This window comes from Syngnathus floridae, chromosome 9, assembly GCF_059516105.1.
Source record: "Syngnathus floridae isolate MCC-2025c chromosome 9, RoL_Sflo_1.0, whole genome shotgun sequence".
In the NCBI taxonomy this organism is placed as follows: Eukaryota; Metazoa; Chordata; class Actinopteri; order Syngnathiformes; family Syngnathidae; genus Syngnathus; species Syngnathus floridae.
Window position 1 is genome coordinate 1,472,329 of NC_142421.1, and position 21,968 is coordinate 1,494,296.

The 21,968-nt window shown below is 43.8% G+C and overlaps 1 protein-coding gene across 1 annotated transcript in view; it reads left to right on the plus strand.

Moving 5' to 3' along the window:
• The window catches only part of lrmda (leucine rich melanocyte differentiation associated), a 160,174-nt gene that overhangs the window by 80,431 nt on the left and 57,775 nt on the right, over nucleotides 1-21,968 (plus strand). Inside the window, exon 3 of the mRNA XM_088384445.1 lies at nucleotides 20,464-20,590. Coding sequence (XP_088240571.1) covers nucleotides 20,464-20,590 — 127 coding nt within the window. The remainder of the gene's footprint in view (nucleotides 1-20,463; nucleotides 20,591-21,968) is intronic.

The following is a 21,968-nucleotide window of genomic DNA, read 5'->3' on the forward strand; positions in this document are numbered from 1 at the left end:
ATCTCGACTTTTAGCTGTCTGTCTATTGGGCCGATTAATTGCGGTGCCATTAAAGTCAGCTCTCTTTTCATTTGAGCTTGGCAAGTGGCATAAAACTAATGTTCTTACTTATCAAGCACTGCAAGAGAGGCGGATGGGGGGAGGAAATTCTCAGTCTTAGCACACACAAACGATACTGATGCAGATGAACGTGGAGTATTGTGCAAAAGTCATAGACATTGACAGAGTTCACTGTTATCCCAATAAATATTAGTATTATACTAACTTGCAATTTAGTTGAATTGGCAAATGAATACTTGAGTTTTTTTAATCGAGTATATATATTGTCAAATATAATAACATGCTACTATGAAGCTTGCTAGCCATTTTGAAACTGCAAACTCGCACTTTGACAACGAAACCAGTTAAGTACGGCCAATGCATCTAGCATAACACAAAAACAACAAAAACGATTTCCACAAAACTTTGTCTAGAGGTGGTGCATGCTAAAGTTAGAATGTTGCTTTTGTCCTTTATAGCTTTTTTTTCAAAACTGCGTTTCCGCAAATGTTAATTACGGTATGACTGCTTGGAACCCTGACTAAGTACTATCATCCTGATTGGTTAGTGCTTGTCAATGGAAAAACGTCAATACTGAGTTGAGTAGTCGTAAAAATTGGGCAATAAATCCTCAGCTATTGCGCTTTTAAGGGTCTTCGCATGATCTCCCCCATAACTCACATCAAAACATCAGAGGCATCCTGAAGACTTCTGTCAACTAAATGCAGGAATCCATACTGTACAGCGTACACACCAAATAACACACTCCATTCAGAGGCAGACAAGGTTAAAACAATTCTCCGTGATTTAACTACATCTCTGAGCACCCCCCTGCAGCCCCCCTCTGTTTTCGCTCAACCTCCCCTCCCAACAGGGTCAATTTACAACGTGTTATCTTTGTCTATAGCTAGGAAATGATATGAGGTAAATCAAGACAGGACTGACAATTCACTCCTGTGAGCACGTTTTTAAGTGTAGTATCCGTTATGGTGGCAGCACCTGAGACGAGCTGAGGGGGCCATAAAGCAAGCGGCCGGCCGGGCCCATGTTAATGCTGCACTTAGTAATTGGCTTCCGCTGATGACTCGCCGCAAAGCGTAAATCAGGCGCACCCCGGCGCTAAATCTCCTATTGTTGGAACAAGGTGCTAGCTTGACAAATATTGATCCCCCTCCCTCAAGTGTGTCTGCGTGTGTGTGTGTATGTATGTGCAGCAGCCTGTCGATGACGATCGTCAAACCAGTGCACCCTGGCAGGCTTGTTCTACAGTACAATTGCCGTTGTTGCGGCCCCTGTTGTTTAACTGCATGAAGCGTTTTGTAGCGAGATTGCATCGCAAGCTGTGAGTCGATTGGCGGTAGTTAGCGACAGCGGGTAACTGAGTGAACTGTGATTGAATGAGTGCTATAATACATTTAGGTTACAATAACAGCTTAAAGGTAATTGCAATGGTGCATTGCCTGGTATCGAGGACGACAATGGCTCAAACGTTACTATGGCAACCACGCTCACCTACTTTGTTTTGTATGAAATTGGAGCAGCAACATCTCATGTTGCTTTAACGCGAGCATCCCAGCCCTAACTTTACAGTGTCACACACTTGATTAAAAAAAAAAAAGACACATGCACTAATGTAATAAAAAAATACTAATACACCTGCAGTGATTGCGTGTGATATGTAGGAAGGCCATTGGACATTACAGATGTGCTCCACGCACCTCTCACATCTCTAATAACCTTTGAGGCTTGGAAATGTCACTCAGGCCGCTGTCAGCCGGATGCCGGACTATTCCGCATGTGCACGCGTGATCCCGGTCGACAGTCGATCGTTAAAGTGCGTCCTATCCGGCTTGACAGGCCACTGTCAGGTAGCGCTCGCCTCCTCTCTGGCCCGCACTGATACAGCATGTCATGCACACACATCGACCGGACGATGTTGATGTTTTCTGAAGGGCTGATGCTTGAATGGATGTAAAAGTGAACTTGAATTAACACCGATGCTGCTCCAATGTTGATGTATAGTGGAAATTGAAGTTCACTTAGACAGGTGCAATCCCAACAGGCTGCAAAATAATGTTGCTGTGACATCATCGTGGTATTAGCAATCCATTTATTGTAATCGACAGGTTTTGGGATATGGTTTCGGTGGAATGTTTTGGGGTTAGGTGTTTGGATTAGAATTTTCAGATGGGTTTAAGAAAAGTGTTAGTTATAGCTCGTAAAGACTCAAATAAGTAATAGTGGAGAAAAATACAATGTAGTGCTTTATTTTGCAATTTTACAGGAGAAATTTGGTGCACATGTCTAATTCCAAGTTTTTGTAGTTCCGAAACGGTAGTATTTCACAAACCCACCACTGTTGTTGTTTTTTTTTTGTAAGTGTGCAGAATTTATTTGTTGCTTGTTAGTCTCAGGTGAGTTAGCATACAGTAATCCTCATGAGATGGGGTATTTTTTTTTTCTTCACCCGCCTCCAGGAAGTCGCGGTTTGAAAGTTTCCCTCCTCGCTAAAGTAATGTTTGTGTTGTTGACTAAGTCGACTGTCCCCATCTATACAAACGTGGACCTGTTGTGACATTCTAAGACAAAGCAGCACTGAGGCGCGTGCCATTAATAATTCTGGGATTTGGAAAATGGAGCCCTGTGCTGAGAATACAGGGCAGTTCATCTCTAGGAGAGCAAAGACAGAGGAAGAAGAAGAAGAAGAAGAAGAAGTGTAAGGTCAGCAGAGAGATACTCCCTCTTCCACCTTCCCTCCAGCCCTCCTCCCCTCCTCCTTGAGTGATGGGCCCAGCTTTTCCAAGGTAGTGCATTTGTCTGTCAGGAGCCTCGGCTGGCTGCCGTGATTTAGCGGCTGTCAGTTGATGCTGGTGTCCGGAGGATGATAGCGGCTGGCTGGATGGGGGGAAATTTGTTACCTTTAGCTCTGACAGGGAGATAATTGCTGATGGTTAACAGAACAGTATGGAATCTAAAGGCTAAGGAAGGAGAGTGCAAAGTAATGGCCAATGTGTTTGGGTCATAATTCTGTCTTAGTACATGCACCAAATCTTAACACGGTTCATCTGTGCTTTCATGCTGAATTACACTGAAAGATCATCTCCACACCTCTTCCAAATGCTTTGATAACTCGCAATACATAAAATCATATCTTTACAGCCTTCAAGTGACCTTCGTTATTGAAACCAGAATTATGCAATTTCTTATATAGTGCCCGAAATGTTTTTCAACACAACCTTGGATGGGGGATGGTGTTCATTTTCTTTATCACTTGCCCTTATTAGAGTGCCGGTTATCTGGATCCTGTTCTGGCTAGTTTAGAAGAAGAGGTGGGGTACACCTTAGACTGGTCACCAGTCAATGACAGGTCATATTGAGACAAACAATCATTTACACTTGAGAGAACTTGTTTGAAACATTCATTAAGATTTCACGATTGACTTCCTTGTGGTTCGATAGGTGCTGCTGTTTTGGTTAGCAATAGATTTACTTCGAGAGGTGTTTGATTGTTTCAAGTGGAAAGGAAAAGTAACAAAAATAGTAGGGATATTTTCAAATAACAATACCACAGTGTTGAGGGTTTTGTCCAACTTGCCATTCTTAATAATATTGGTCCCAGATTTTAATGAATCTTTGTTCCACATTGGCCTTGCTCCGTGTCCGTAAAATTCTACAGAGGAAATTCCAATATTTGATCAATTTATTAAAACCATCTGTGAAAAACACCTTTCAATTTCGTGCGCACAGTCCCATAAATGTATAATGCCTCTCGAGAGAAGTCATATAAATAATGTATCTTATTTGATGACCTTTCTCTTGCTTGCTGCCCTCTCCTGCTTTGCACATCTAATGACGCCTAAACACATCGCTCTCTGACTCTCTCTCGCCCTGCCCCACCCCACCCGGCTCCCTCCATCCTCTCTCTCTTTGGCCTCTTCACACGTCCGCCCCAATCTGCCTCTCTCATGTCCAAGGCGTCCGCAGGGGGGCCTCCCAGCGCCCGGTTCGGTACCGCCGTCAGTCAAGCCATCCGAGCTGCCAGCGGCGTATCACGGGGGGAGTTAAGTAGGAGGCGGATCACAGAGTGCAAAGTGTGATAGTTGGACAGGGCTCGATTGACAGGTTAAAACCCTGCTTAATTGTTTTCACCTTCTCGCATTGACTCGCAGTCTACTGCCTTGTAATGCTGGGGGCGGGGCTAAACCGTTTGGGCAGTATTGGCATTGTTGCGTTTAACAGGGTGCCTTCAAGAAGCAAACTAATCTATATACACGTTGATTTTTAGTTGATGAATTTGTATTTTTCACGCATCGTCATCTTTCTCTTTTTGATGGATCGTGTGAATTAATGAGTAGCGCTGATAGAGCCTTAATGCCCTGTCACTCCTGGGCCGACCCTCCTCCTCCTCCTCCTCCTCCTCGCCGCCATATTTTTATTTTCTCTTTGTCAATGAGCGTAATAGGAAATATTGATTGGCAGTGCAGTTAACTTGTCAGCGTCGTCATTGAACGTGTCAGGAGAACCAGTTAAATTGTCTGGGAAGGAAAAAAAATCAGTGGAGGACTTGGCTTTTCCTTAACGGCTTCCTATAAAAGCATCTCAGATGGGAAGTGCTCCCATCCTCGCTGAATTACTGTGTTTTCATTGACTTGATGTCCAGAAATTGGACACGAAATGAGAAGTGACTACAAATTCGTTTTACCGTGGCAGAAAAAAAATAAAAGCTTGCAAAATATGATAAACATGGAAGATGCAAGGGAAATTATTTTTTATTGTTATTTAAAGGAATGACAAAATATTGAGAGCGAAACTTTCAACATCATTATTCTCATTCTACTGAACAGTTTCATGTGATGTCCCAGTGACGCAAATGGGGAAAAGTGGAAACATCTGACACATTTCTTGTTAGCTGCGTCGCTCATTCATGATCTGTGATAAAAAATAAAACATTAGGAAAAATCTGAAAAGTGACAAATCGTTCAAGTTACAATTGTTGCTCTTTATATTTTTGCAATTTACCAGAAAGGGAAGCGTGAAAGTTGCCTCAGTTATTGCTGCCTTCCAAAGTGTACCAGAGTCAAAAACATCCAGTCAGTTTTTGGCTTAGAAAAAAAACAAAAACAAAGCCTGCTAGCTCTTGCTCCCTTTCCACTTCCTGCACCGTACTGTAGATGGTCGACTTGATTTCAATAACAACGTTCACCTTCCCCGCTGAGCTGAAGCAATGTTATTCGAAGATGTTTAGCGATGGAGCTTGATTGAATTTGTCCCTGGGTGCAGAGACAAGCTCCATTAGGCCGGTTACAGAGATAAGAGGTGGGGCGGGAGGGGTCGTCTGACCCCCTCAGACCCGGAGTAGGCGTTTAGGGAATAAAGCTCCGTGATAGCTGGTCTGGGGTCAGATAGACAGCCCTCTATTTCTTTCCGTCCAACCCCTTTGGGTTAAGTTACATTCTGTCGCACCTACTACCAGGGAGCGTCTTGTCATTTCCCCATCCTCGTATTCGCTCGTCAATAAGCACAGCGTGACTTTGTATCTGTTGCAAACTCAAGTCAGTCATGTTAGATATTGTTTATGACATTAACAAGCTGGCTAACTACTTGAATGATTGATGGACGAGAAGAAGACAGTTGGAATGACATCTTTGCAACGTTAGAACATTTTTCTCTCTGCTGTGGTAGAATCTACACAGGTTGAACGCAATTATTTGCATGATGCTGCTTGACAATTTTATTTGCAATGATGTTCAATTGATAACTAGAATTTACTAAATACCGCACGGTTAGACTGCATTCTCCAAGATGTTTAACAGGTCTCAGTTTTGAATTTTTTTTATTTTTTTCCCCCACAAATTGCCACAAAACTTCACATTATTTTCCTTTTGAGGTGTCGAACCTCCACAGTCCTATTTTGGTTTTCCCCCAAAGGCGACATGCATGATGGATGCATGTCGCTATGCGAATGTCGCGGTGCTTGGGTCTGATTGTGACAGCGGGCTGTCCCTTGCTCTGTTTTATGTACCTTAAATCTCTGTGTGTATTTGACTAGCGTGGCCCCCTTTTTTTTTTTCCTGCAGGCCCTTGGCCCCCCTTGGCCTCTATCTCCTGCTCTCCCTCACAGTAATGAAGCCTGCCTTTAAGGAGCGGGGGTGCGAGCAGCGAAGCATCACAGATTAGGTCAGTGGAACGGCTAGCGGGCTGAGCATGATGGATGAGGGCCAGAATGAGTTTCTGCCGCGGCTGTATTGTGAAATCTTTTCATTGTCACCGACGGGCCTATGAGAGGCTGATGAATGAGGGAGCAAGTGTCAGAAACGCCCTTCCACTGCTCCCACTTGGACTCCTTTAATATTTCCCCACGCCTTACCACGCCGCACCTTCTTTGGGACAGTCCAGCTCGAGCTCGGAAGGCGCTAATGAAGGTAACGTGTTGAATCAAACTGAGAATGTTCAGTTGCTTAAAGTTCACGTGCGAAACAAATCTCATCCGTCGTGCAACTCTGGCTTCCGGAGAGCGAGCGAGCGAGCGTGAGGCTATAGCGGTGAGAGAAAGAGGTGGGGGCAGCCTTTATGGGAAACGTTTGTGACCGGCGTGACAGCTCCGCTTGATGGATGGGCCGCCTCCATCTGGTTGCAGTGCATGTAATAAATATCCATGCTCGTGTTTGACCTCTCTCACTTACCAGACACATCTTTCACTTTTGGGACATTCAGGATGGAAGGAAGAGAGAAAGAGATTGAGAGAGAGAGAGAGAGAGAGAGAGAGAGAGAGAGAGGGTTCGAGGGGGCTTACAATTATGCTCTCTCTACTAGCCTGGGTTTGTGTGTGGAGGTGGTGGTTGCGGGAGGGTGAGGGGGTTCTGTTTATGGGCCGCAGCCCAAGGGCAAAGAGTCAGAAAAAAATAGATAGCTGTAAACAATGCTTGCGCCGCCAGGAGAATTCTCCAGCATTCAATAACCTTTAACACCTCCTAAGCCCTCATCTCCCTGAGCGCTGGCCCACAATGCACTGCAGCTTGGCCGACCAGTGAAGGAACTCCATTCGCCCGCACGTGTCACGGGATCAAATGACAACGCCTGCCTAAAACCGCTTGGAAAAGTCATCAAATGATCTAAACTCATGTAATTATCTTATCATATGGCAGAAGGTTACTGCGCGAGAGCATTTGGATTGTACGATTGGTCGTTTTTCCATTTGCCCTTAGTCGTGACCCTCTGCGTTCACTTGGTCAGTAATGGAAGCGGAAAGGCAGCCATTGGATTTTAATAAAGTCAGATAATAATGAGGCTAAGTGAATTGTAAAGCAGGAGGCTAATGAAGTTCCTCCAAGGAATAACCTCTAACCCGTTGAGAAAAAGCCTACCTGCCCCTCTTGATTGAATTAGTGTGCTCTTTAATTACCAAGCATACAAAGATGCTAATAATGTGCTCTGTCAAAAAAAAAAAAATGGAGTCAACCTCATTGATTTTCATAACAAGCAAGAAGCGTCTCCAGAGCGTCTCGGCCCGCCAAGAATCTGCATTATTCACAATAATGTTATGATCACAGGGAGAACTTACTTAAAATTCAATCCACTTTGGCGTCATTATCATGTATCAACATAATAAATGAGCCCTTCAGAGCATGGTAATTATAATTTGATAAATCATCAGCAGAAAATTAACTGGATGTCAAAACATTCATTGGAAAGGGTGATGAATGGAGGATGATTGTGGTGATGAATTGTGTTAATCTGCGCAGTATGAAGCCGGCGAAATGGCTAAGCAGCCCAAGATGGATGGGCCATCCGCGCTGCAAGGTCAGGACACACGACTGCAGAACCGAGGCGAGGGGGGGGGGCACAGAATGGAGCCGGCAGAAAAGAAACAAGTGTTCACCCTCTTTCGCTTTCTTTCCACTCGGGGCTCGCTCTTTCTTTTCTTTCATCATTGCGGCCTTGAATTTGAGAATCATAAACAGTTGGAAAGAGCAGTCACAAAACCGTCGATATTATTGAAATGGCTATTTGTTTTCCCCCCCTCATCATGACTCCATGATTGTTTTAAGATCTCGTCCTGGAGCCGTAACTGAAATCGTCCTTCACTAACGTTATTTCACCATAGCGTCTATCAACAAGTATTAACAGCCTGCCTTTGTTTTTCGTCAACGGCTCATTTCTTGTGGTGTAGCATGCCATTCGTTCAAGGGTGGGACTTTAGCTTGTCTTGTGATATCCTGTTCAAATCTGTTTCATAATCCAGAATCCAAAGAAGAAGAAGGCCAATGTGTTTGTTTATTATCATGTTTGTAAACGGTCTAATGTGGCTTCTCTGGAATTTCAATTTGACTGTTTAATTGGTTAACAAAAGCTACAGAAGGCCATATCATGGTTATGTGCCCCCGCTAGCCTATTTCTACTCTTGCTGTTTATATCCAGTCTTCCTGAGTTTGATTCCAATTCCTGTGATATCCTTCAATGGTCTACTCCGGGTTAAACTGTGCATCTCGGCCTTCTTTTTCGCCCAAGCCACGGTTAAAGCGTTCTTCAAAAGGTATATATTTCATTGGCGGCTGACAGGCCCTGCATCATAATTGACCTGAGAGCTTCCATCTCACTCTGGTGAAATTCTCTGTTGTAACGTGTGTCAAGGAGATAAAAAATGATCCTCATCGCTTCTCATCTCCGCCGCATTTCCATTTGCAAAGACGGCTGACTGACGGACTGTCTGGCTGACTGGCAGAGGCATCATTATCATTCTGTTTGAATGTGGGTGATCAGACTGGAGGGGTGGGGGCTATGAATGCTTCCATTGTTTGAAACAGGTGCTCCGTTCTGAGTATGAATGTAGAGCTTTTAGACGGGTTAAATAGCGGGGGGGGGATGTTGGAATTCGATCCATTTTTTTATTCATTCTCTCATAGACTGCCTGCTCGCATTGTCGATGTGTCAAAGTTTCATGCTGACAAAATTGCTTTTAGTCTTTCATTACATGTGCAATTGACCTTCACACTGCATGGTTGCATTCTTCAAGTGGATGTGATGGCTCAAGGTTATAATATGCCATCCATTCTGCAATGTTAACAGTGACAATTTTGCCTTATCCTGCATATTGTTGAATGACCCTTCGGTTGGAGTCACGCAAGACAGAGAAGACTTGAAAAGAGTGTATTGATCTGAAAATGAGATGTCAAAACTGCTCAGAGCAGCATGTTTCAGGAGATGGAGTCGGTATCTATTTGGCTGCTGTTTTGTTTTTTGTTCTCCCGCCATCTTCTGATGTCTTCAATTTGCTCAGTCGATTTTATAACTTTGGAGTGTTTTGTCAGTCGTAATTCAAACTTTTATTGACACATTGGAAGAGGTCTTTCCGCCTTCTTTTTTATTCGGGTGAACTATGATTGGGACAACGGTGACCTATCGGTGTGTTTATTTTGCTTTTGTCCGGGTTTACAAAGCACCCGGAGGCGTCTTGGGGGGGAAAATGACACTTTTGGTTCAAACGAGCTATTTTAGACGGTCCAGTCCCGCTCACGAGGAAGCCTGCTGGACATTAGGCTTTGTCCCCACTTATCGGTAGCCTGATGCGCTTGTCCCCTCACATGTTCCTCCTGTATTTCAGCTCGGCCAATTGGAAGGCCTAAGTGCCCAAATTGAGCCATTTTGTCTCACTCTCAAACAAACTCGGACCTATTAAGTGTACATGTGTGTGTTTTCTTCCCCACACGCACTTCTTGTCCCGCTTCCACGTTGGCCTTGCTCTGCGTAGTTTGTCACTGCCTTTCTCTGCTCTCAAGTTTGAGGCGCTGGCCTTGTGAGGGGTCAGTGTTCCCACTCCAGCAGTGTCAACTTCAATCTGCGGCGATTTGCTGTGAAATGTGTGCCGTGGCATTGGGGGGGGGCAGGTCAAAGCCCCTGGTAATTGATGTTGGTTATTCATCTATTTTTTTTTTTTTTAACTTGTCCACGGTCACTGCGGTGCAGCATCTTTTTTTTTTTGTCCATCTAAATTGTTTGAAGCTTTAGCGGCGGTGTTAGGGCCCTGAGAAGCATCCCCCCGCTGCACCTTGCCTGTGTTCCTACCTAGCGGGGGGCTCCATGCTGGGGACACATGCACAAAGAAGGCTTCCCTGCAACACAAGGCCTGGAGGACATCTCATAGCGTGACACTGAGCTCTGGGGGACACACAATGGCCGAGGCACAAAGGAGGCCCCTCTCAAGACGGGACTCGGAGGACATCTAGCATGATAAGCAGGGCAGCTCTCAGTGTAATTAGCCACGGAGCCAGCCTGACCAATTGCCTCATGAGATCAGCCGACTATCAGTAAACAGTTGGAAGCAAGAAAGAAATGGAAAGAACCTAATTGGCAAAGCCGGCAAATTGAAAGTGATGCGGCGATGCCGTGGAAGATACGCGGCTCCGGGCAAACGTGACAGCTCGACGTGGAAAACAGATATCCTCCCGCCGCTTCTTTTCCGCCAGCCCAAGCGCAGGATGAAACTCTCGACCTGTTTAAGCGCAGAAGGCGGAAAATGCAAGTGCGCAGCCATGTTTAATCGGGAACCCTCTGGCATGTCAGCCGGCTGCCTGGGTGGCATGTCCTCCGGGGCTCTTTGAAGAGGGCCGATTTAGAGAAGAGATTTGGATCATTACACAAGAAAGAACACTTCATAAGTACCGAAGTGAGTTGGAGAAATGACGGTTAATGATGTTGACAGCAAATCACCTCTGCTGAATTACAGCGAGATTTGACTCAACTTGCCTTATTTAATGAGCCTCACTCCGCAAAGGTAATGGGCCAGCGGTAAGACGGAGAAAGGCGGGTGGAGCAGGCGGCTTTTTGAACCCCCCCCCCCCCTCCCTCAAGGGACGGCATTGCTCCCGTGGTTTCACTCTGCAGGTTGGCACATACCTGCCTTTAAACTGTCATGTCAGGGGAATATTGAAGTAGAAAGGTCATTCTTAATAACTTGTACAATCTAATAAGGTCCAGGGCAAGTGCTGTATCCGAATTGATGTCTTTGCAAAGCTAACAATACAGAGTAGGGCTGAGATTAATTTGAATTCTAATGATCGATTCATCTGTCCATTATTTTGTCGATTCATCTATCAATCGGATTTCACTAAGGTGTTTTCAATTGTATCCCTTGGTTCTTGGGTGCACCCTACTTCTAGAAAATGCATGCAAGATCTCACCCCCCGATCGGACAGTGCCGATATTGCCTATGCTAACACTGTCCTTCGTCTTCTTTTCAAATGTCTGCCGTTTGTACTTTAGTTTAATACACTAAATGCAAACAGCTTAAAGGATGTTTGCACGATAAAAAACAACTTTCCATCTCTGTCATCTGTATTTGAACGTTGTCTGCTTTGATCAAAGCAGCTTATACATAGTATACACAAGAGGACATTGATTCCATCCTACAGCTCATTTGCTATTTCTAATCATGCATGTTTATGTGCAACTATTTGACAAAAAGCTTAAATGACAGCATGACGGTTGATTTGCGGCTGTGTTTTTTTTCTCCCTCTCCGCCTCGCCCTCCTCCCTTCACATTTATTTGACTGTCAGGCCATCAAAGCGACATATCTATCTGCGTCTTTGAGCGTCTCATGCTGAATGATAAACACGCACGCTCTTAACCCATGTATCACGTGCCAATTATGCATCGACAGAGATGTCGCGGGAAATGTAACATTTAAATTAAAATGATGGCGCTGCGTTTCAAACTCGCCTGGCGAGCTGACATGTTCTATTTTCTCGCCGACTGCCAAGGAAGTAAGACGATACAAAAACAAAAGGAACTATCTTAAAGGTCAAATCAATAACTTTGAGGCTTTATTTTCCTCATTGCCGCACCTACATGTCAATCATGGAGTCTATTATTAGTCCCTTTGAAGCTTTTACATGCCCTTACAGTAGGTCAAATATCCGATTTCATTTTGTGAAGATGTTTACGATTACAGTTGAAGGTCCAAACGTCCAAAACTAAATTCTAAATTTAGACGTGAATGTTGTTGTGATGGTTGTTTACGTGCGACTGTGATGTCATTTCTCAGTCCACAGTGTCAAAATGCCCATCTGCTGATAGTTCACTAACACAATCCAGTATTAATCAGAAAACCATTTTGACGATTGGGGTTTGCATTGAGCAATTTTTTTTAATTGACTTGCCCTTTAGAGAAAACTGTTTGAAAATGACTGGATTGTTAAGATTCAAACAACATTGTGCGTTCCACTCCTTGCATTGAGGCTTGTTGCATTAATTAGCGCCGGTGCGTGTCTTATTATCGTGTCACTGCTTGCCCTCCGTGTTGAGATTATGAAATTATCCTTTTGAAACATTGTGAAACAAGATTGCTTTTTTAGTGTCATTATGGCACCTCTGTCTCTCCCTCCCTGCACCTGACGCTCGCTCGGCAAGCCTCTAGTTAATATTCTCGAAGAGGTGGCTGCTGTAAGGATGAAAAGCAAAAACGAGCCTGACTGTCCTTTGTTTTGTTTTTTTATTGCAAATAGTGTGAAGTCATCACGCCGCAAGAGTTTGACGCATTTTTTATCATTATGCAAATCACAAAACAAGATGCGTGTCTCCAAAATGATGTCTCCAGCAAGCTAAATGCCTTATCATGTTAATTACCTGGTGTTTAAAAGCCCCCCTCCCGTGCTCGGAGGTCCCAATTACGTCCCCACCTGTTCTGTTTGCGGGATTTGTATTTGTCACAAGTGTCAGCGCCTTGTTATCCAGCAGAGCAGAGCGCAAGTTTGTCAAGGGAGGAACTACCGGTTGGACCCCCTCGCTGGGCCGACACCATGAGCCGCAGCATCATCGGAACGGGCGGGGTCGAACATTCCGCGAGACTCGACGGGCATGTAGACGGCTGTTCTGACAGGGTGGGTGGGGGGTGCGGCAGAAACTTTTTAATTAGCACTAATTACCTTTGCAGGAAAACGTCGAGGCTTGAAAGGATTTGTGTCAGTGAGTGGGAGATCAAAGATTGCGATGCTGCGCATTTTAATGGGAACACCGGGGGGGTAATAGGGAGCTGTTTGTGTTTGGGAGGGAGGGAGGCATACCGGGTGGTCGCCATCCTCTACTTGCGCTGTCGACCAATCACGCGCCATGTCCTGTTTGGTTATGACAACATCAACTCGTATGACGTATAATGCTGGTTAATGAATCACAGCATATCATAGACGCTACGCAAATTGTGCCCGGGAGAAGTATAGGCGTAATATTGGAGTGATCTAATTGCTTATTAAGTGACTGGCGATGCCATGGCATCATTGTCACATCATCACTTTTTATGTCCAAGCCGTACCGATACAAAAATTTTATTTTTCTTTCGTACCAGTAAGATTCCATCATTCTTGTTATAATATGACATGTGCGTGCAGCATAACAGCTAAATGCTGCTTCACCATGCTTGCTTTGATCGCTTCATTCAAACCTTTCTTTCTTCTCATATTACTTTTTGGGAAATGTGTAAATTGTTTTCCCGATTACAGTAGGGCTTTGATCCCTTCTTTATTGTTTTTGAGTATTGTTTCCAGTATGACCAAAATTCTCCTCTTGAAAAGAAAAGAAAATAGCAGAAAGCAATATTTTCTCTTTTAAAGCATTAGTTCAATCTTCGTTCAGTTTTTTCCCCTCATTTTTTTGTCCATCTTCTCCTTCCTACACATCCCTCCTTTTTTTTTTTTCATGTGTATGTGTGTGTGTTTCTTCCGCCTCGCATCACGCTGACAGGCATTTCATGGCGGTGGTTTTTAATGCGTGCCTGGACATCACTGTGGCAGGGTCATCCATCAGACTTCAAGACAGCATCGATCATTTGCCGTGAATGGAGCGCGCGGCTAGTGATTATTTGCTATTAGGTGGATGCTGAGGCATACAAATGGCTGGCAGTTGACAGTTGAACTCACTCAGATGTAATGCAGGACGCCCCCCTTCTCTCTTGCTCTCCCTCTCTGTCTGAGGGAAATTGTTGACAGGCGCTGGGGCTGAACACTGTAATGACGCATTGAGCGATCCTTCCGCACAGATAGCATTTTCTATTATTGGCTTCTTTTGCTAGCTTATTAGACCAGAGCGTGAGCTGATTTCCTGTTGTGTTGCCCTTTAATTCCACTCATCTCATTTTGAGTGAACGTAATACAGTACGCCTTGGCTGATTGAGCCGGTCGGTGTTGGAAGGCTGAGAGCCGGCTTATTTGCGCATTGAAGCCTTCGGTGAACTGACTCGCACTGAGAGAGAAAAGGCAACACGGAGAGAGGAAGGCGTTTGTCATGTGAACAGACAACTCGTCTTTTGATACAATCGTTGACGAGGCACATGGGCATGCTGGAGGTTAGGGAGGGCCCGCCGTATCTGCCGTGTATCACACCGCCTATTGTGCACGGGCAAGTTGCAAACATTGAACAGAGCTCTCCACCATTGGCGGGAGAAGCCGAGCAAAGCTTCTGTTTAGTCCTGTCGGTCCCACCTCCTTCTCTGCCGCGTCATCGTCGGAGCTTCCAGGGTCGACGCGGGGTCAAGCAAGGCTTATGAGGTTGAACCTGACAAGAATGTCTGTCAAGTTCTTATCCCAGGGCCAGGCTTGATCCCGGGGTCGTTATTAAGACGGGGATTGGAGAAACCCGAGGCCAGGTGATGTTGACCTCAGTGCAGCGGCTCTGATTTGTTCTGGCCCTGGCTCTCACTGGGTGTGTGTGAGGATTGACAGCATCCCATCTGATTCACTGCACTCCGGGCTCCTCCATCAACGCTAATGACATCGAGAGAGAATATTAACCTCGCACACTCAGCAGGGGGATCCACGGGGTAGCCTATCATTCAAACGGTGCAGGGTTCATACATATCAGTCAAACACACACGTTGGTTGTTGGCAATTCAACGCTGTCTTCATACAGTGTTCAAACTGGATTACACGAGTGAAAACACATTTTCAAAATGGGATGTGTGTGCTTACTCATTTCTGCTACAAAGTGACTGAGGGAGCCGTAGTGTATTTCATTTGAGGCCAGCTTTGTCAGCCAATGGGAATGTTTGATGTAACCAAACATTTGTTTGCATTTTATTTTTGAGGAATTTGAAATTCATGTTAAATCTGTCGAAAAAACATTTTACATTTACAATATACATTTGTTTATATGACTCAGCCATCACGTAATACTTCAATGGCGTGAGGCAAGGAAGGGCCAAATTCCCCAACATCTTCGTCAACAAAGGACTTTTCAAGTTATGGTTTACAGATTTCTCCCCGCTTGAATCCACTCGGCAGGAGACATATTTTGTTTTTGTAAATGATGCAAGCTTGTGCAAAGTTCAATCCGACATGCCGCTTCCAATTGACAGCTGTGTCTTTATGCATTTTTGGCCATCAGGAGCGGCGTGCAATAGTCAGAGCCGATTAAGAGTGAAGCCACATAAAGAGAATGGCTGCCGGCGACTTATGTACTCTTAATGATTTGCATTGCCATTAATAGTCATTTGCAGCTGCCTACAGTAAGAAAGAGACGTGTAATCCCTTTGCCATGTGTAAATTGACATGCATTCACGAGGAGGGGTGATGTCCTGGATGTGTGATCTTTAAATGACTGCCACCTGAGGCCTGGCACTGCAATGCAGGAGGAGGAGGAGTGCCACACTGAGAAGTCTCCGGGTGAGAAAGTGCGAGCTGTGTGGCGGGAGGGAGATGGGTGTCTGATAATGCCGTGTCTAATTCGCTGTCGGGGATGCGTGCGTGCGTGCGTGCACGGAGAGGCGGAAAAGGCCGGCGGGGAGAGACCTCCGTGTGGAGGTGGGAGCAGGGATGTTTTTTGGGAAGGTTTGAATTCATTAGCTTTGCAGATGTCATTTAGGTTTGTTAATCTGGAAAAAAGTGGTTTTGATGCTGTATTTGGATTTCTATTTGTATCTTTGTTGTGGCGTTTAGAATGGGGATGTTGCCATCAGTCTTGGTTTATTCATGCAAAAAAATACGCTTTTTTTCATGACTGGGCCCAATGAATTGATTTATTTAAGTCAATCAAATAAATATGGAAAAACGGTGTTGATTATTTCATTCCGAAAATTAATGTATTTATATGAACTATAGAGGCATATTTGTAATGTAAATAGGAAAAAGTAGGGCCTGTAGGATTTCTGCTTTTTAAATGATGTACTTTGGAGAGGCTCCAAGTAATTAAATAAAGGGCAGAGTAAAATAAAAATAGAGCAATAGAGCAAATGTGCCAACCCATCTAAATATTTCTTGACGAGTTGAGGCTGAATTGCTCTCCTCTCTGCCTTCCCACATTCAACTCTTTATTAAGTTTATTGAAGGCCGCCACATTCCGCCTTGCCCAAGTCCACTCCCGTCTGACATTCATTTCGCTACCTCATCCTGGCAGGCAATCTGAAGCGCGCTCTGAATAGTCCATTATGCACATATGAAGGCCATGGTGGTGCCGCTATTGGTCAATTCATCAAATGTTTATCTGTTGCCCTCTGAACGGGACCTCGGTTTTTACTGTCGGTCTTCAGCGGCCGCCTTTCCGTTGGAGCTAAAGTTTCAACGCATTTCTGTACCAGCTCTGATTTTTAGCGCTGTTTTTGAAACCTATTGTGAAATCTCCCCTTGGATTTGAATGGCTTGGTTTTGAAAAGCTGCAAAGAAGGTTTACATCATTCATATGGTACAGTTAATACCGGTTAAACTAACATTAGCATACGGCAAAATCGAGACTTTGGAGTATAAAAGCGTCGGGGCCCAGAGTCAAGGCACTGTCTCTTTTGGTACTTTTCACATAGATTTTGGTAAATGACAGCTTGAATGGCCACTGTGAAAGCAAACATGTTCTACAGCTTTTTGTAGCCCTCCCCAAAAAGGTCACATATGATTCCTTTTGGCAGCAGGCATGAGAAAAAAGTCAGGTTCAAGCATGTAAACGAGCCAAAGCTGCCTCCCGCCATTTTTGCCGCCGCCGCCGCGCCTGAGGATATATGACATGACGCCTCACGGAGTGCAACATTGGCAGCCGTGACTGACATTTCAGCCAATAACAGTGGAGGGTTTTCTTGGCTCGCTTGTCAACAACGGTTTATCAATCACTATGTCTGCGTTAGTATCCGTCCGATCGATCGGCCGCTCGATGGCTGCACTGTCCTTGTCTACTTTATCATCATCATCTTCTTCCTGACGCTGCGCTGACACTTGGTTCCGGATGAATATTTCTATTGTTGTTGTCGGCGCGACTTCACTGGAGGATTATGCACACGGTGCACATGTGATGTATGAGGCCGAGTTACACGTGCAAAGTGGTGGTCGTTAGCGTAACGGATTAGCTGTGATAGTCAGGCGGATGATAATTACCTTAACAAGAGAATGATTCATGACCTCGTCTCAGTAAAGGCAAAAAGCGAGAACAGCACCCTGAACTATATATATCATAAATCCAATTACTTAGCATATTTCATAAATGCTATCATTATTATTACTCGGGCTCTTCATTAATTAGCCACCAATCTAATGAGATCCAATACAAAAGCTGTATCAAAATATAAGATAGTTAGTTTACAAGAGGTGGTACTTTTTTTTTTTTTTGGTCTCACTTGCGACCCACAAGAACCATAAATTTACATCCATATAGTACTGAGTAGCCTGGACATATTTTCTTGGACCATTCAAGACAATTCCACTCATTCATTTTGTGAACAGCAAGAAAAGCTAATTCGACTACTTTTGACTGCATCGCTTGAACTTTGCACTGTTACCAAGCTGCGCATTACAACTCGTAAGGTGGCAAAATATAATGAAAGCACCGATGGGAAATGCACAGAGAAAGCTGGCAAGCGTTCTCCTGCTTCAATCTCTGCGCTGTAGTTAACGCTGGATGGGACCCAGTGGCTGCTCGCTCCCCTGGCTGTGAATTTAACTGATTAAATCAGCCAGTGCACGCAGCGGCGGTGACATGAAAACAACAATTAATAAGGCTCCCTCCTGTGTCCTGCGGCTCCCTTTAACCAAGCAGCTAATAACATAACCCACAGGACTGCAGCAGCCTCACACAAACATACACACATACTCATTTACAGGTGGCAAAAGTTAGGGAGCGCCAAACAAAATCATGTTTATCCAATGCCGTGCCAAACTACACATTAACACCAATTACACTTGCAGATTAATTGCATGTTTTTGAGAACTGTATGTCAAGTCGTATACAGTACCTGCACTGTGCTGTGAAATTCAACCGTGATATTCCACTTCTGCTGTGAAAAACTGCACTCAACTGACTAAAGGAAGGTAGAAAAATGTGTCATACAATTTGAGTGTGTTAAATTATATTTGGAGAGATTGCATTTTAGCTTGCACTTTGGCTGTGTTCATTTGTTCGCTTACTTCTAGCAGCTAGTCGCTTTCACTGCTAGTTCTTTAGCTTAATTACTGTGGTTTCAAAACATATTTTTTTAATTGTTTGGGAGAGTGTGCAATATCGACTGCCTTATTTCCTCAAATTATTGTTTGCCTTGAGATAAGAGTGATTTGACTAATGATTTTTTTTTTGCCTTGACTTGCAACATTAGAGTGATCAACTCTTCCAAAAGGTCACCCTTTTTATTGCCCCTGCCAGTTGAAGGTTACTATTAAAATCAACATAAAAATAAGAAAATTGCATGTATTTAAAACAAGCACTTAGACTTTAGTACGCTTGATTAATGCTAATGCTTACACAAAATGAATCAAAAATGATTGATGTGAACTGTGACTGTATATCATTACTGCATTTTTTTTTATAAAGTACATCATAGTGTTTTTTTTCCCTCATAAAACTCAATTTACCCTTTTTATATGTGATGAGTTTTTTCTTCACATACTAATCGCAAGGTCCTGCATGATTGAGATTGTGACCAGTCTTTGGTTCACAGTATTGCTGAGCAGCACCATTTAGCATGAAAAAAAAAGCACATCCATCTTACTCGTGTGTTAGTCAGAAGCGATAAGAGCTTGTCAGCCAACAGCAATCGCAGCTATAGGTGCTGACTGTCAGTCGCCGCTGTGTGTTTTTAAGTGTGTATCTGTTTGTGTATAGACGCCGTTTGAAACGAAGCATCAGTCCGCCTCGCTCGCAGTCAGCAGTGACTTGCTGATTTGTTCATTTCCGTGTGAGATGTTTGGAATTTTTCTTTTGCTTTGTAGTTCAGTGTTGCAGCCAATTTGTGTGCTGGGTGTGTGAGGTGAAGTCTGTCCAAAATAGAAAGGAGGCCAGTGGATTTCTATCGGAATAAAAATATTCAAAGCGACATGCCGACACAATGTGAGTGTTCATTTTGTGTTTTACTTCTTGAAATCTGAAAATGGACAAATGATGGTATCTCTTCAATCATCTTTGACATTTGACACATGAGTGAAGTCATTTTAATAAGTCAACCTTTTCACCATCCCAAATGAACACCCACCCATGCATATATTTTTGAATCGTCACTTTGCTAATGTGTTGCTTTCTTTTCCCTGATGAATGTAACACATGGTGCGCCGCTTCCTGCCTTCCATTTGCAGATTGTCTCGATAAAGTTCCCCTATTGAATCAAGTCCGATTTTGTTCGCGCTGCATCTGTTTAGACGTCACCGTGCCTTTGGGTAAGCTACGCCACGCTGTCAGAGAAGGCTTTTCTCGAGCGGGAGCTCGGTTGACTGCAGTTATTGATGTACTTGATGAATAAAAGTGCCATTAGGAATGCTCTTTAGATGGCAAAATCTATTGAGAGGTTGCATGCCTGCGTTTGATTTAAATGCCAATAAAGTCACCTAGGACACATCCACATAGCGTTGAAGGATTGGACAGCACACACCGCCATTGTGCTCTTTTTACAGCTTGAACTTTGCACGGTCCTAATATTACTCCTGACACCACCCTTCATCATTTTTATGATAAGGCTTGTGTGAATGTGTTAGCGGGTGAGGGTGGGGGGTTGCCCCGGTCAGAGGAAAAGGTGCGCTGTCTCTTTAAGGTTTTTAAGCCTCTGAAGAGAAAAGTTTGCCTTCCGTTCGGCGTGCGATGGAGAGCGTGTTCTGCTTCCTGTGTGAAAATGATGGATGACAAGTTAAATTTGTGTCTGGGGAGTGAAGGTGAACTGTGACAGAGTGATTTGTCTTGGGAATGGAGGGTTGGGGTCAGGCGAAACTGGGCGCCTCAAGGCACAAGACATTGACAAATTCATCCTGCCCGCCGCATTTCTGAAGCCTTTTGTTTTGAATCCTGGCTACTCACAAGTGACCCCCATCCCTCATCCTGCCAGCCTCTGAAGGATGCCTCGCCATGCCAGGGGGAGCTCAGCGCCACTAATTCTTGTCATTCACCCCCCTCTGCACTGACAGGCCTGGACATAAACTCTTTCAGCATGTGAAATATTTATCTCCGACCATAACCCGTCTTTTCCTCTGGCCTTATCGTTGCAGGTCCCTGGCAGGCCTCAAAACGTTCACTGAGTTGGAAGAGCTGGTCGTGGACAACAATCTGCTCGGGAATGACCTCCGCTTGCCCAGGTTACCTAACCTGCACACCTTGACGCTTAATAAGAACAAAATATCCTTTGGAGTAATTACTCGCTACCTTAATGGCGCTGTAAAAAGAACACAGGCGTCATCATCGGCTCTCGGTTTTGTTGTCTTGAGGAAACACTTAATGGCTTTGCGGGCGCCTGAGTGTGGAGGAGCTCCACAGAGGTGGTGTTTCTGAGCCACAGGGACCTCTAGTGGAGTCAGATTTCAAGTCAACAACAACTATCAAAGAGAATAGGGTCAAATCGAGTCATGAAATGATCATTTGTTCATTTTTTATAGCGGAAACACTTTGAAATTTATTCTACTGCAAATGAATGATTTGTGATTTTAGTTTTAGTACACTTTAGATTCACCAAGCACTGCTGCTTCAAATTTCCGTGATGTTATTTTTTAAATTTTTTAGGGTGAATCAATTAATATGTAGAATGTTTAACACATTTAGTTGATGATCACAGTTTTTTTTTTTTCCAGTGAGCGCTAGACATGTAACCAGTTTGAACAGGAATTTCAAAATGAATTTTACCCTTCATCCCCAAATTTTAGCTGACTGACTTGGCTTCTCCAAGAGGGGGAAAAAAATGAATGAAGTTTAACATCCAAACAATAAAACTAGTTTTGTTTTCTCAAATGCAAGTAAATAACTATAATTTCATCCAGAAATAATAATATGCTTTTCTATGTTTTTATAGTATCATTTAAAGTTTAAATCTGGAAAGTGTTATATTTAGAATTAAAATATCCCTCTTAACCAATACCAACACATTAAAGCTGATTTATGCTTTTCATGTAGAGCCATTGTAACATTAACATCACTAATACATTTGTGAAGTATTTTAGCTATCACAGCGTTTACATTTATCCAGATGTACACGTACACAACTCAAACATCGGGTGGCAAACAACACGGTATTTCAAGATAATTATACTGTAATGTCTGCAGGGAATGCGATGGGGGAACGAGGGTGGTGGGGGGGCAACACGTCAAAAGCCACCCCAAATTGTACGCCGGTGCTGCTACTTAAATACATTACCGCCTTCTTAGTCATCTTGAATCCATTCTGTGTGGTCTTACATGTATGCAAATTCATTTTGGTTGTTACTGTTTATAATTCATCTAACTTGAAGCAACTTATTTAGTTTTGACATTCTACGTAACATATAATGATCAATTTTGTCAGTTTTGTGACACGAGTCGTTTATATTTTTAATCTCTCGACAGCGGTGTAGTGTTTATGCTCTTTGGGATGTGAACCCATTCATCCTTTTTATATACTGCTTGCATTTGGGGAAAAAAAAAAGAATTTTCTATTTTTTTCTTGAAGGTTGCGTTGCAAATGTACTCTGAGGAGTTTCCACGGTAAAACGTGTTAACGAACGGATTGGCCCTCTTTTCACTGGCT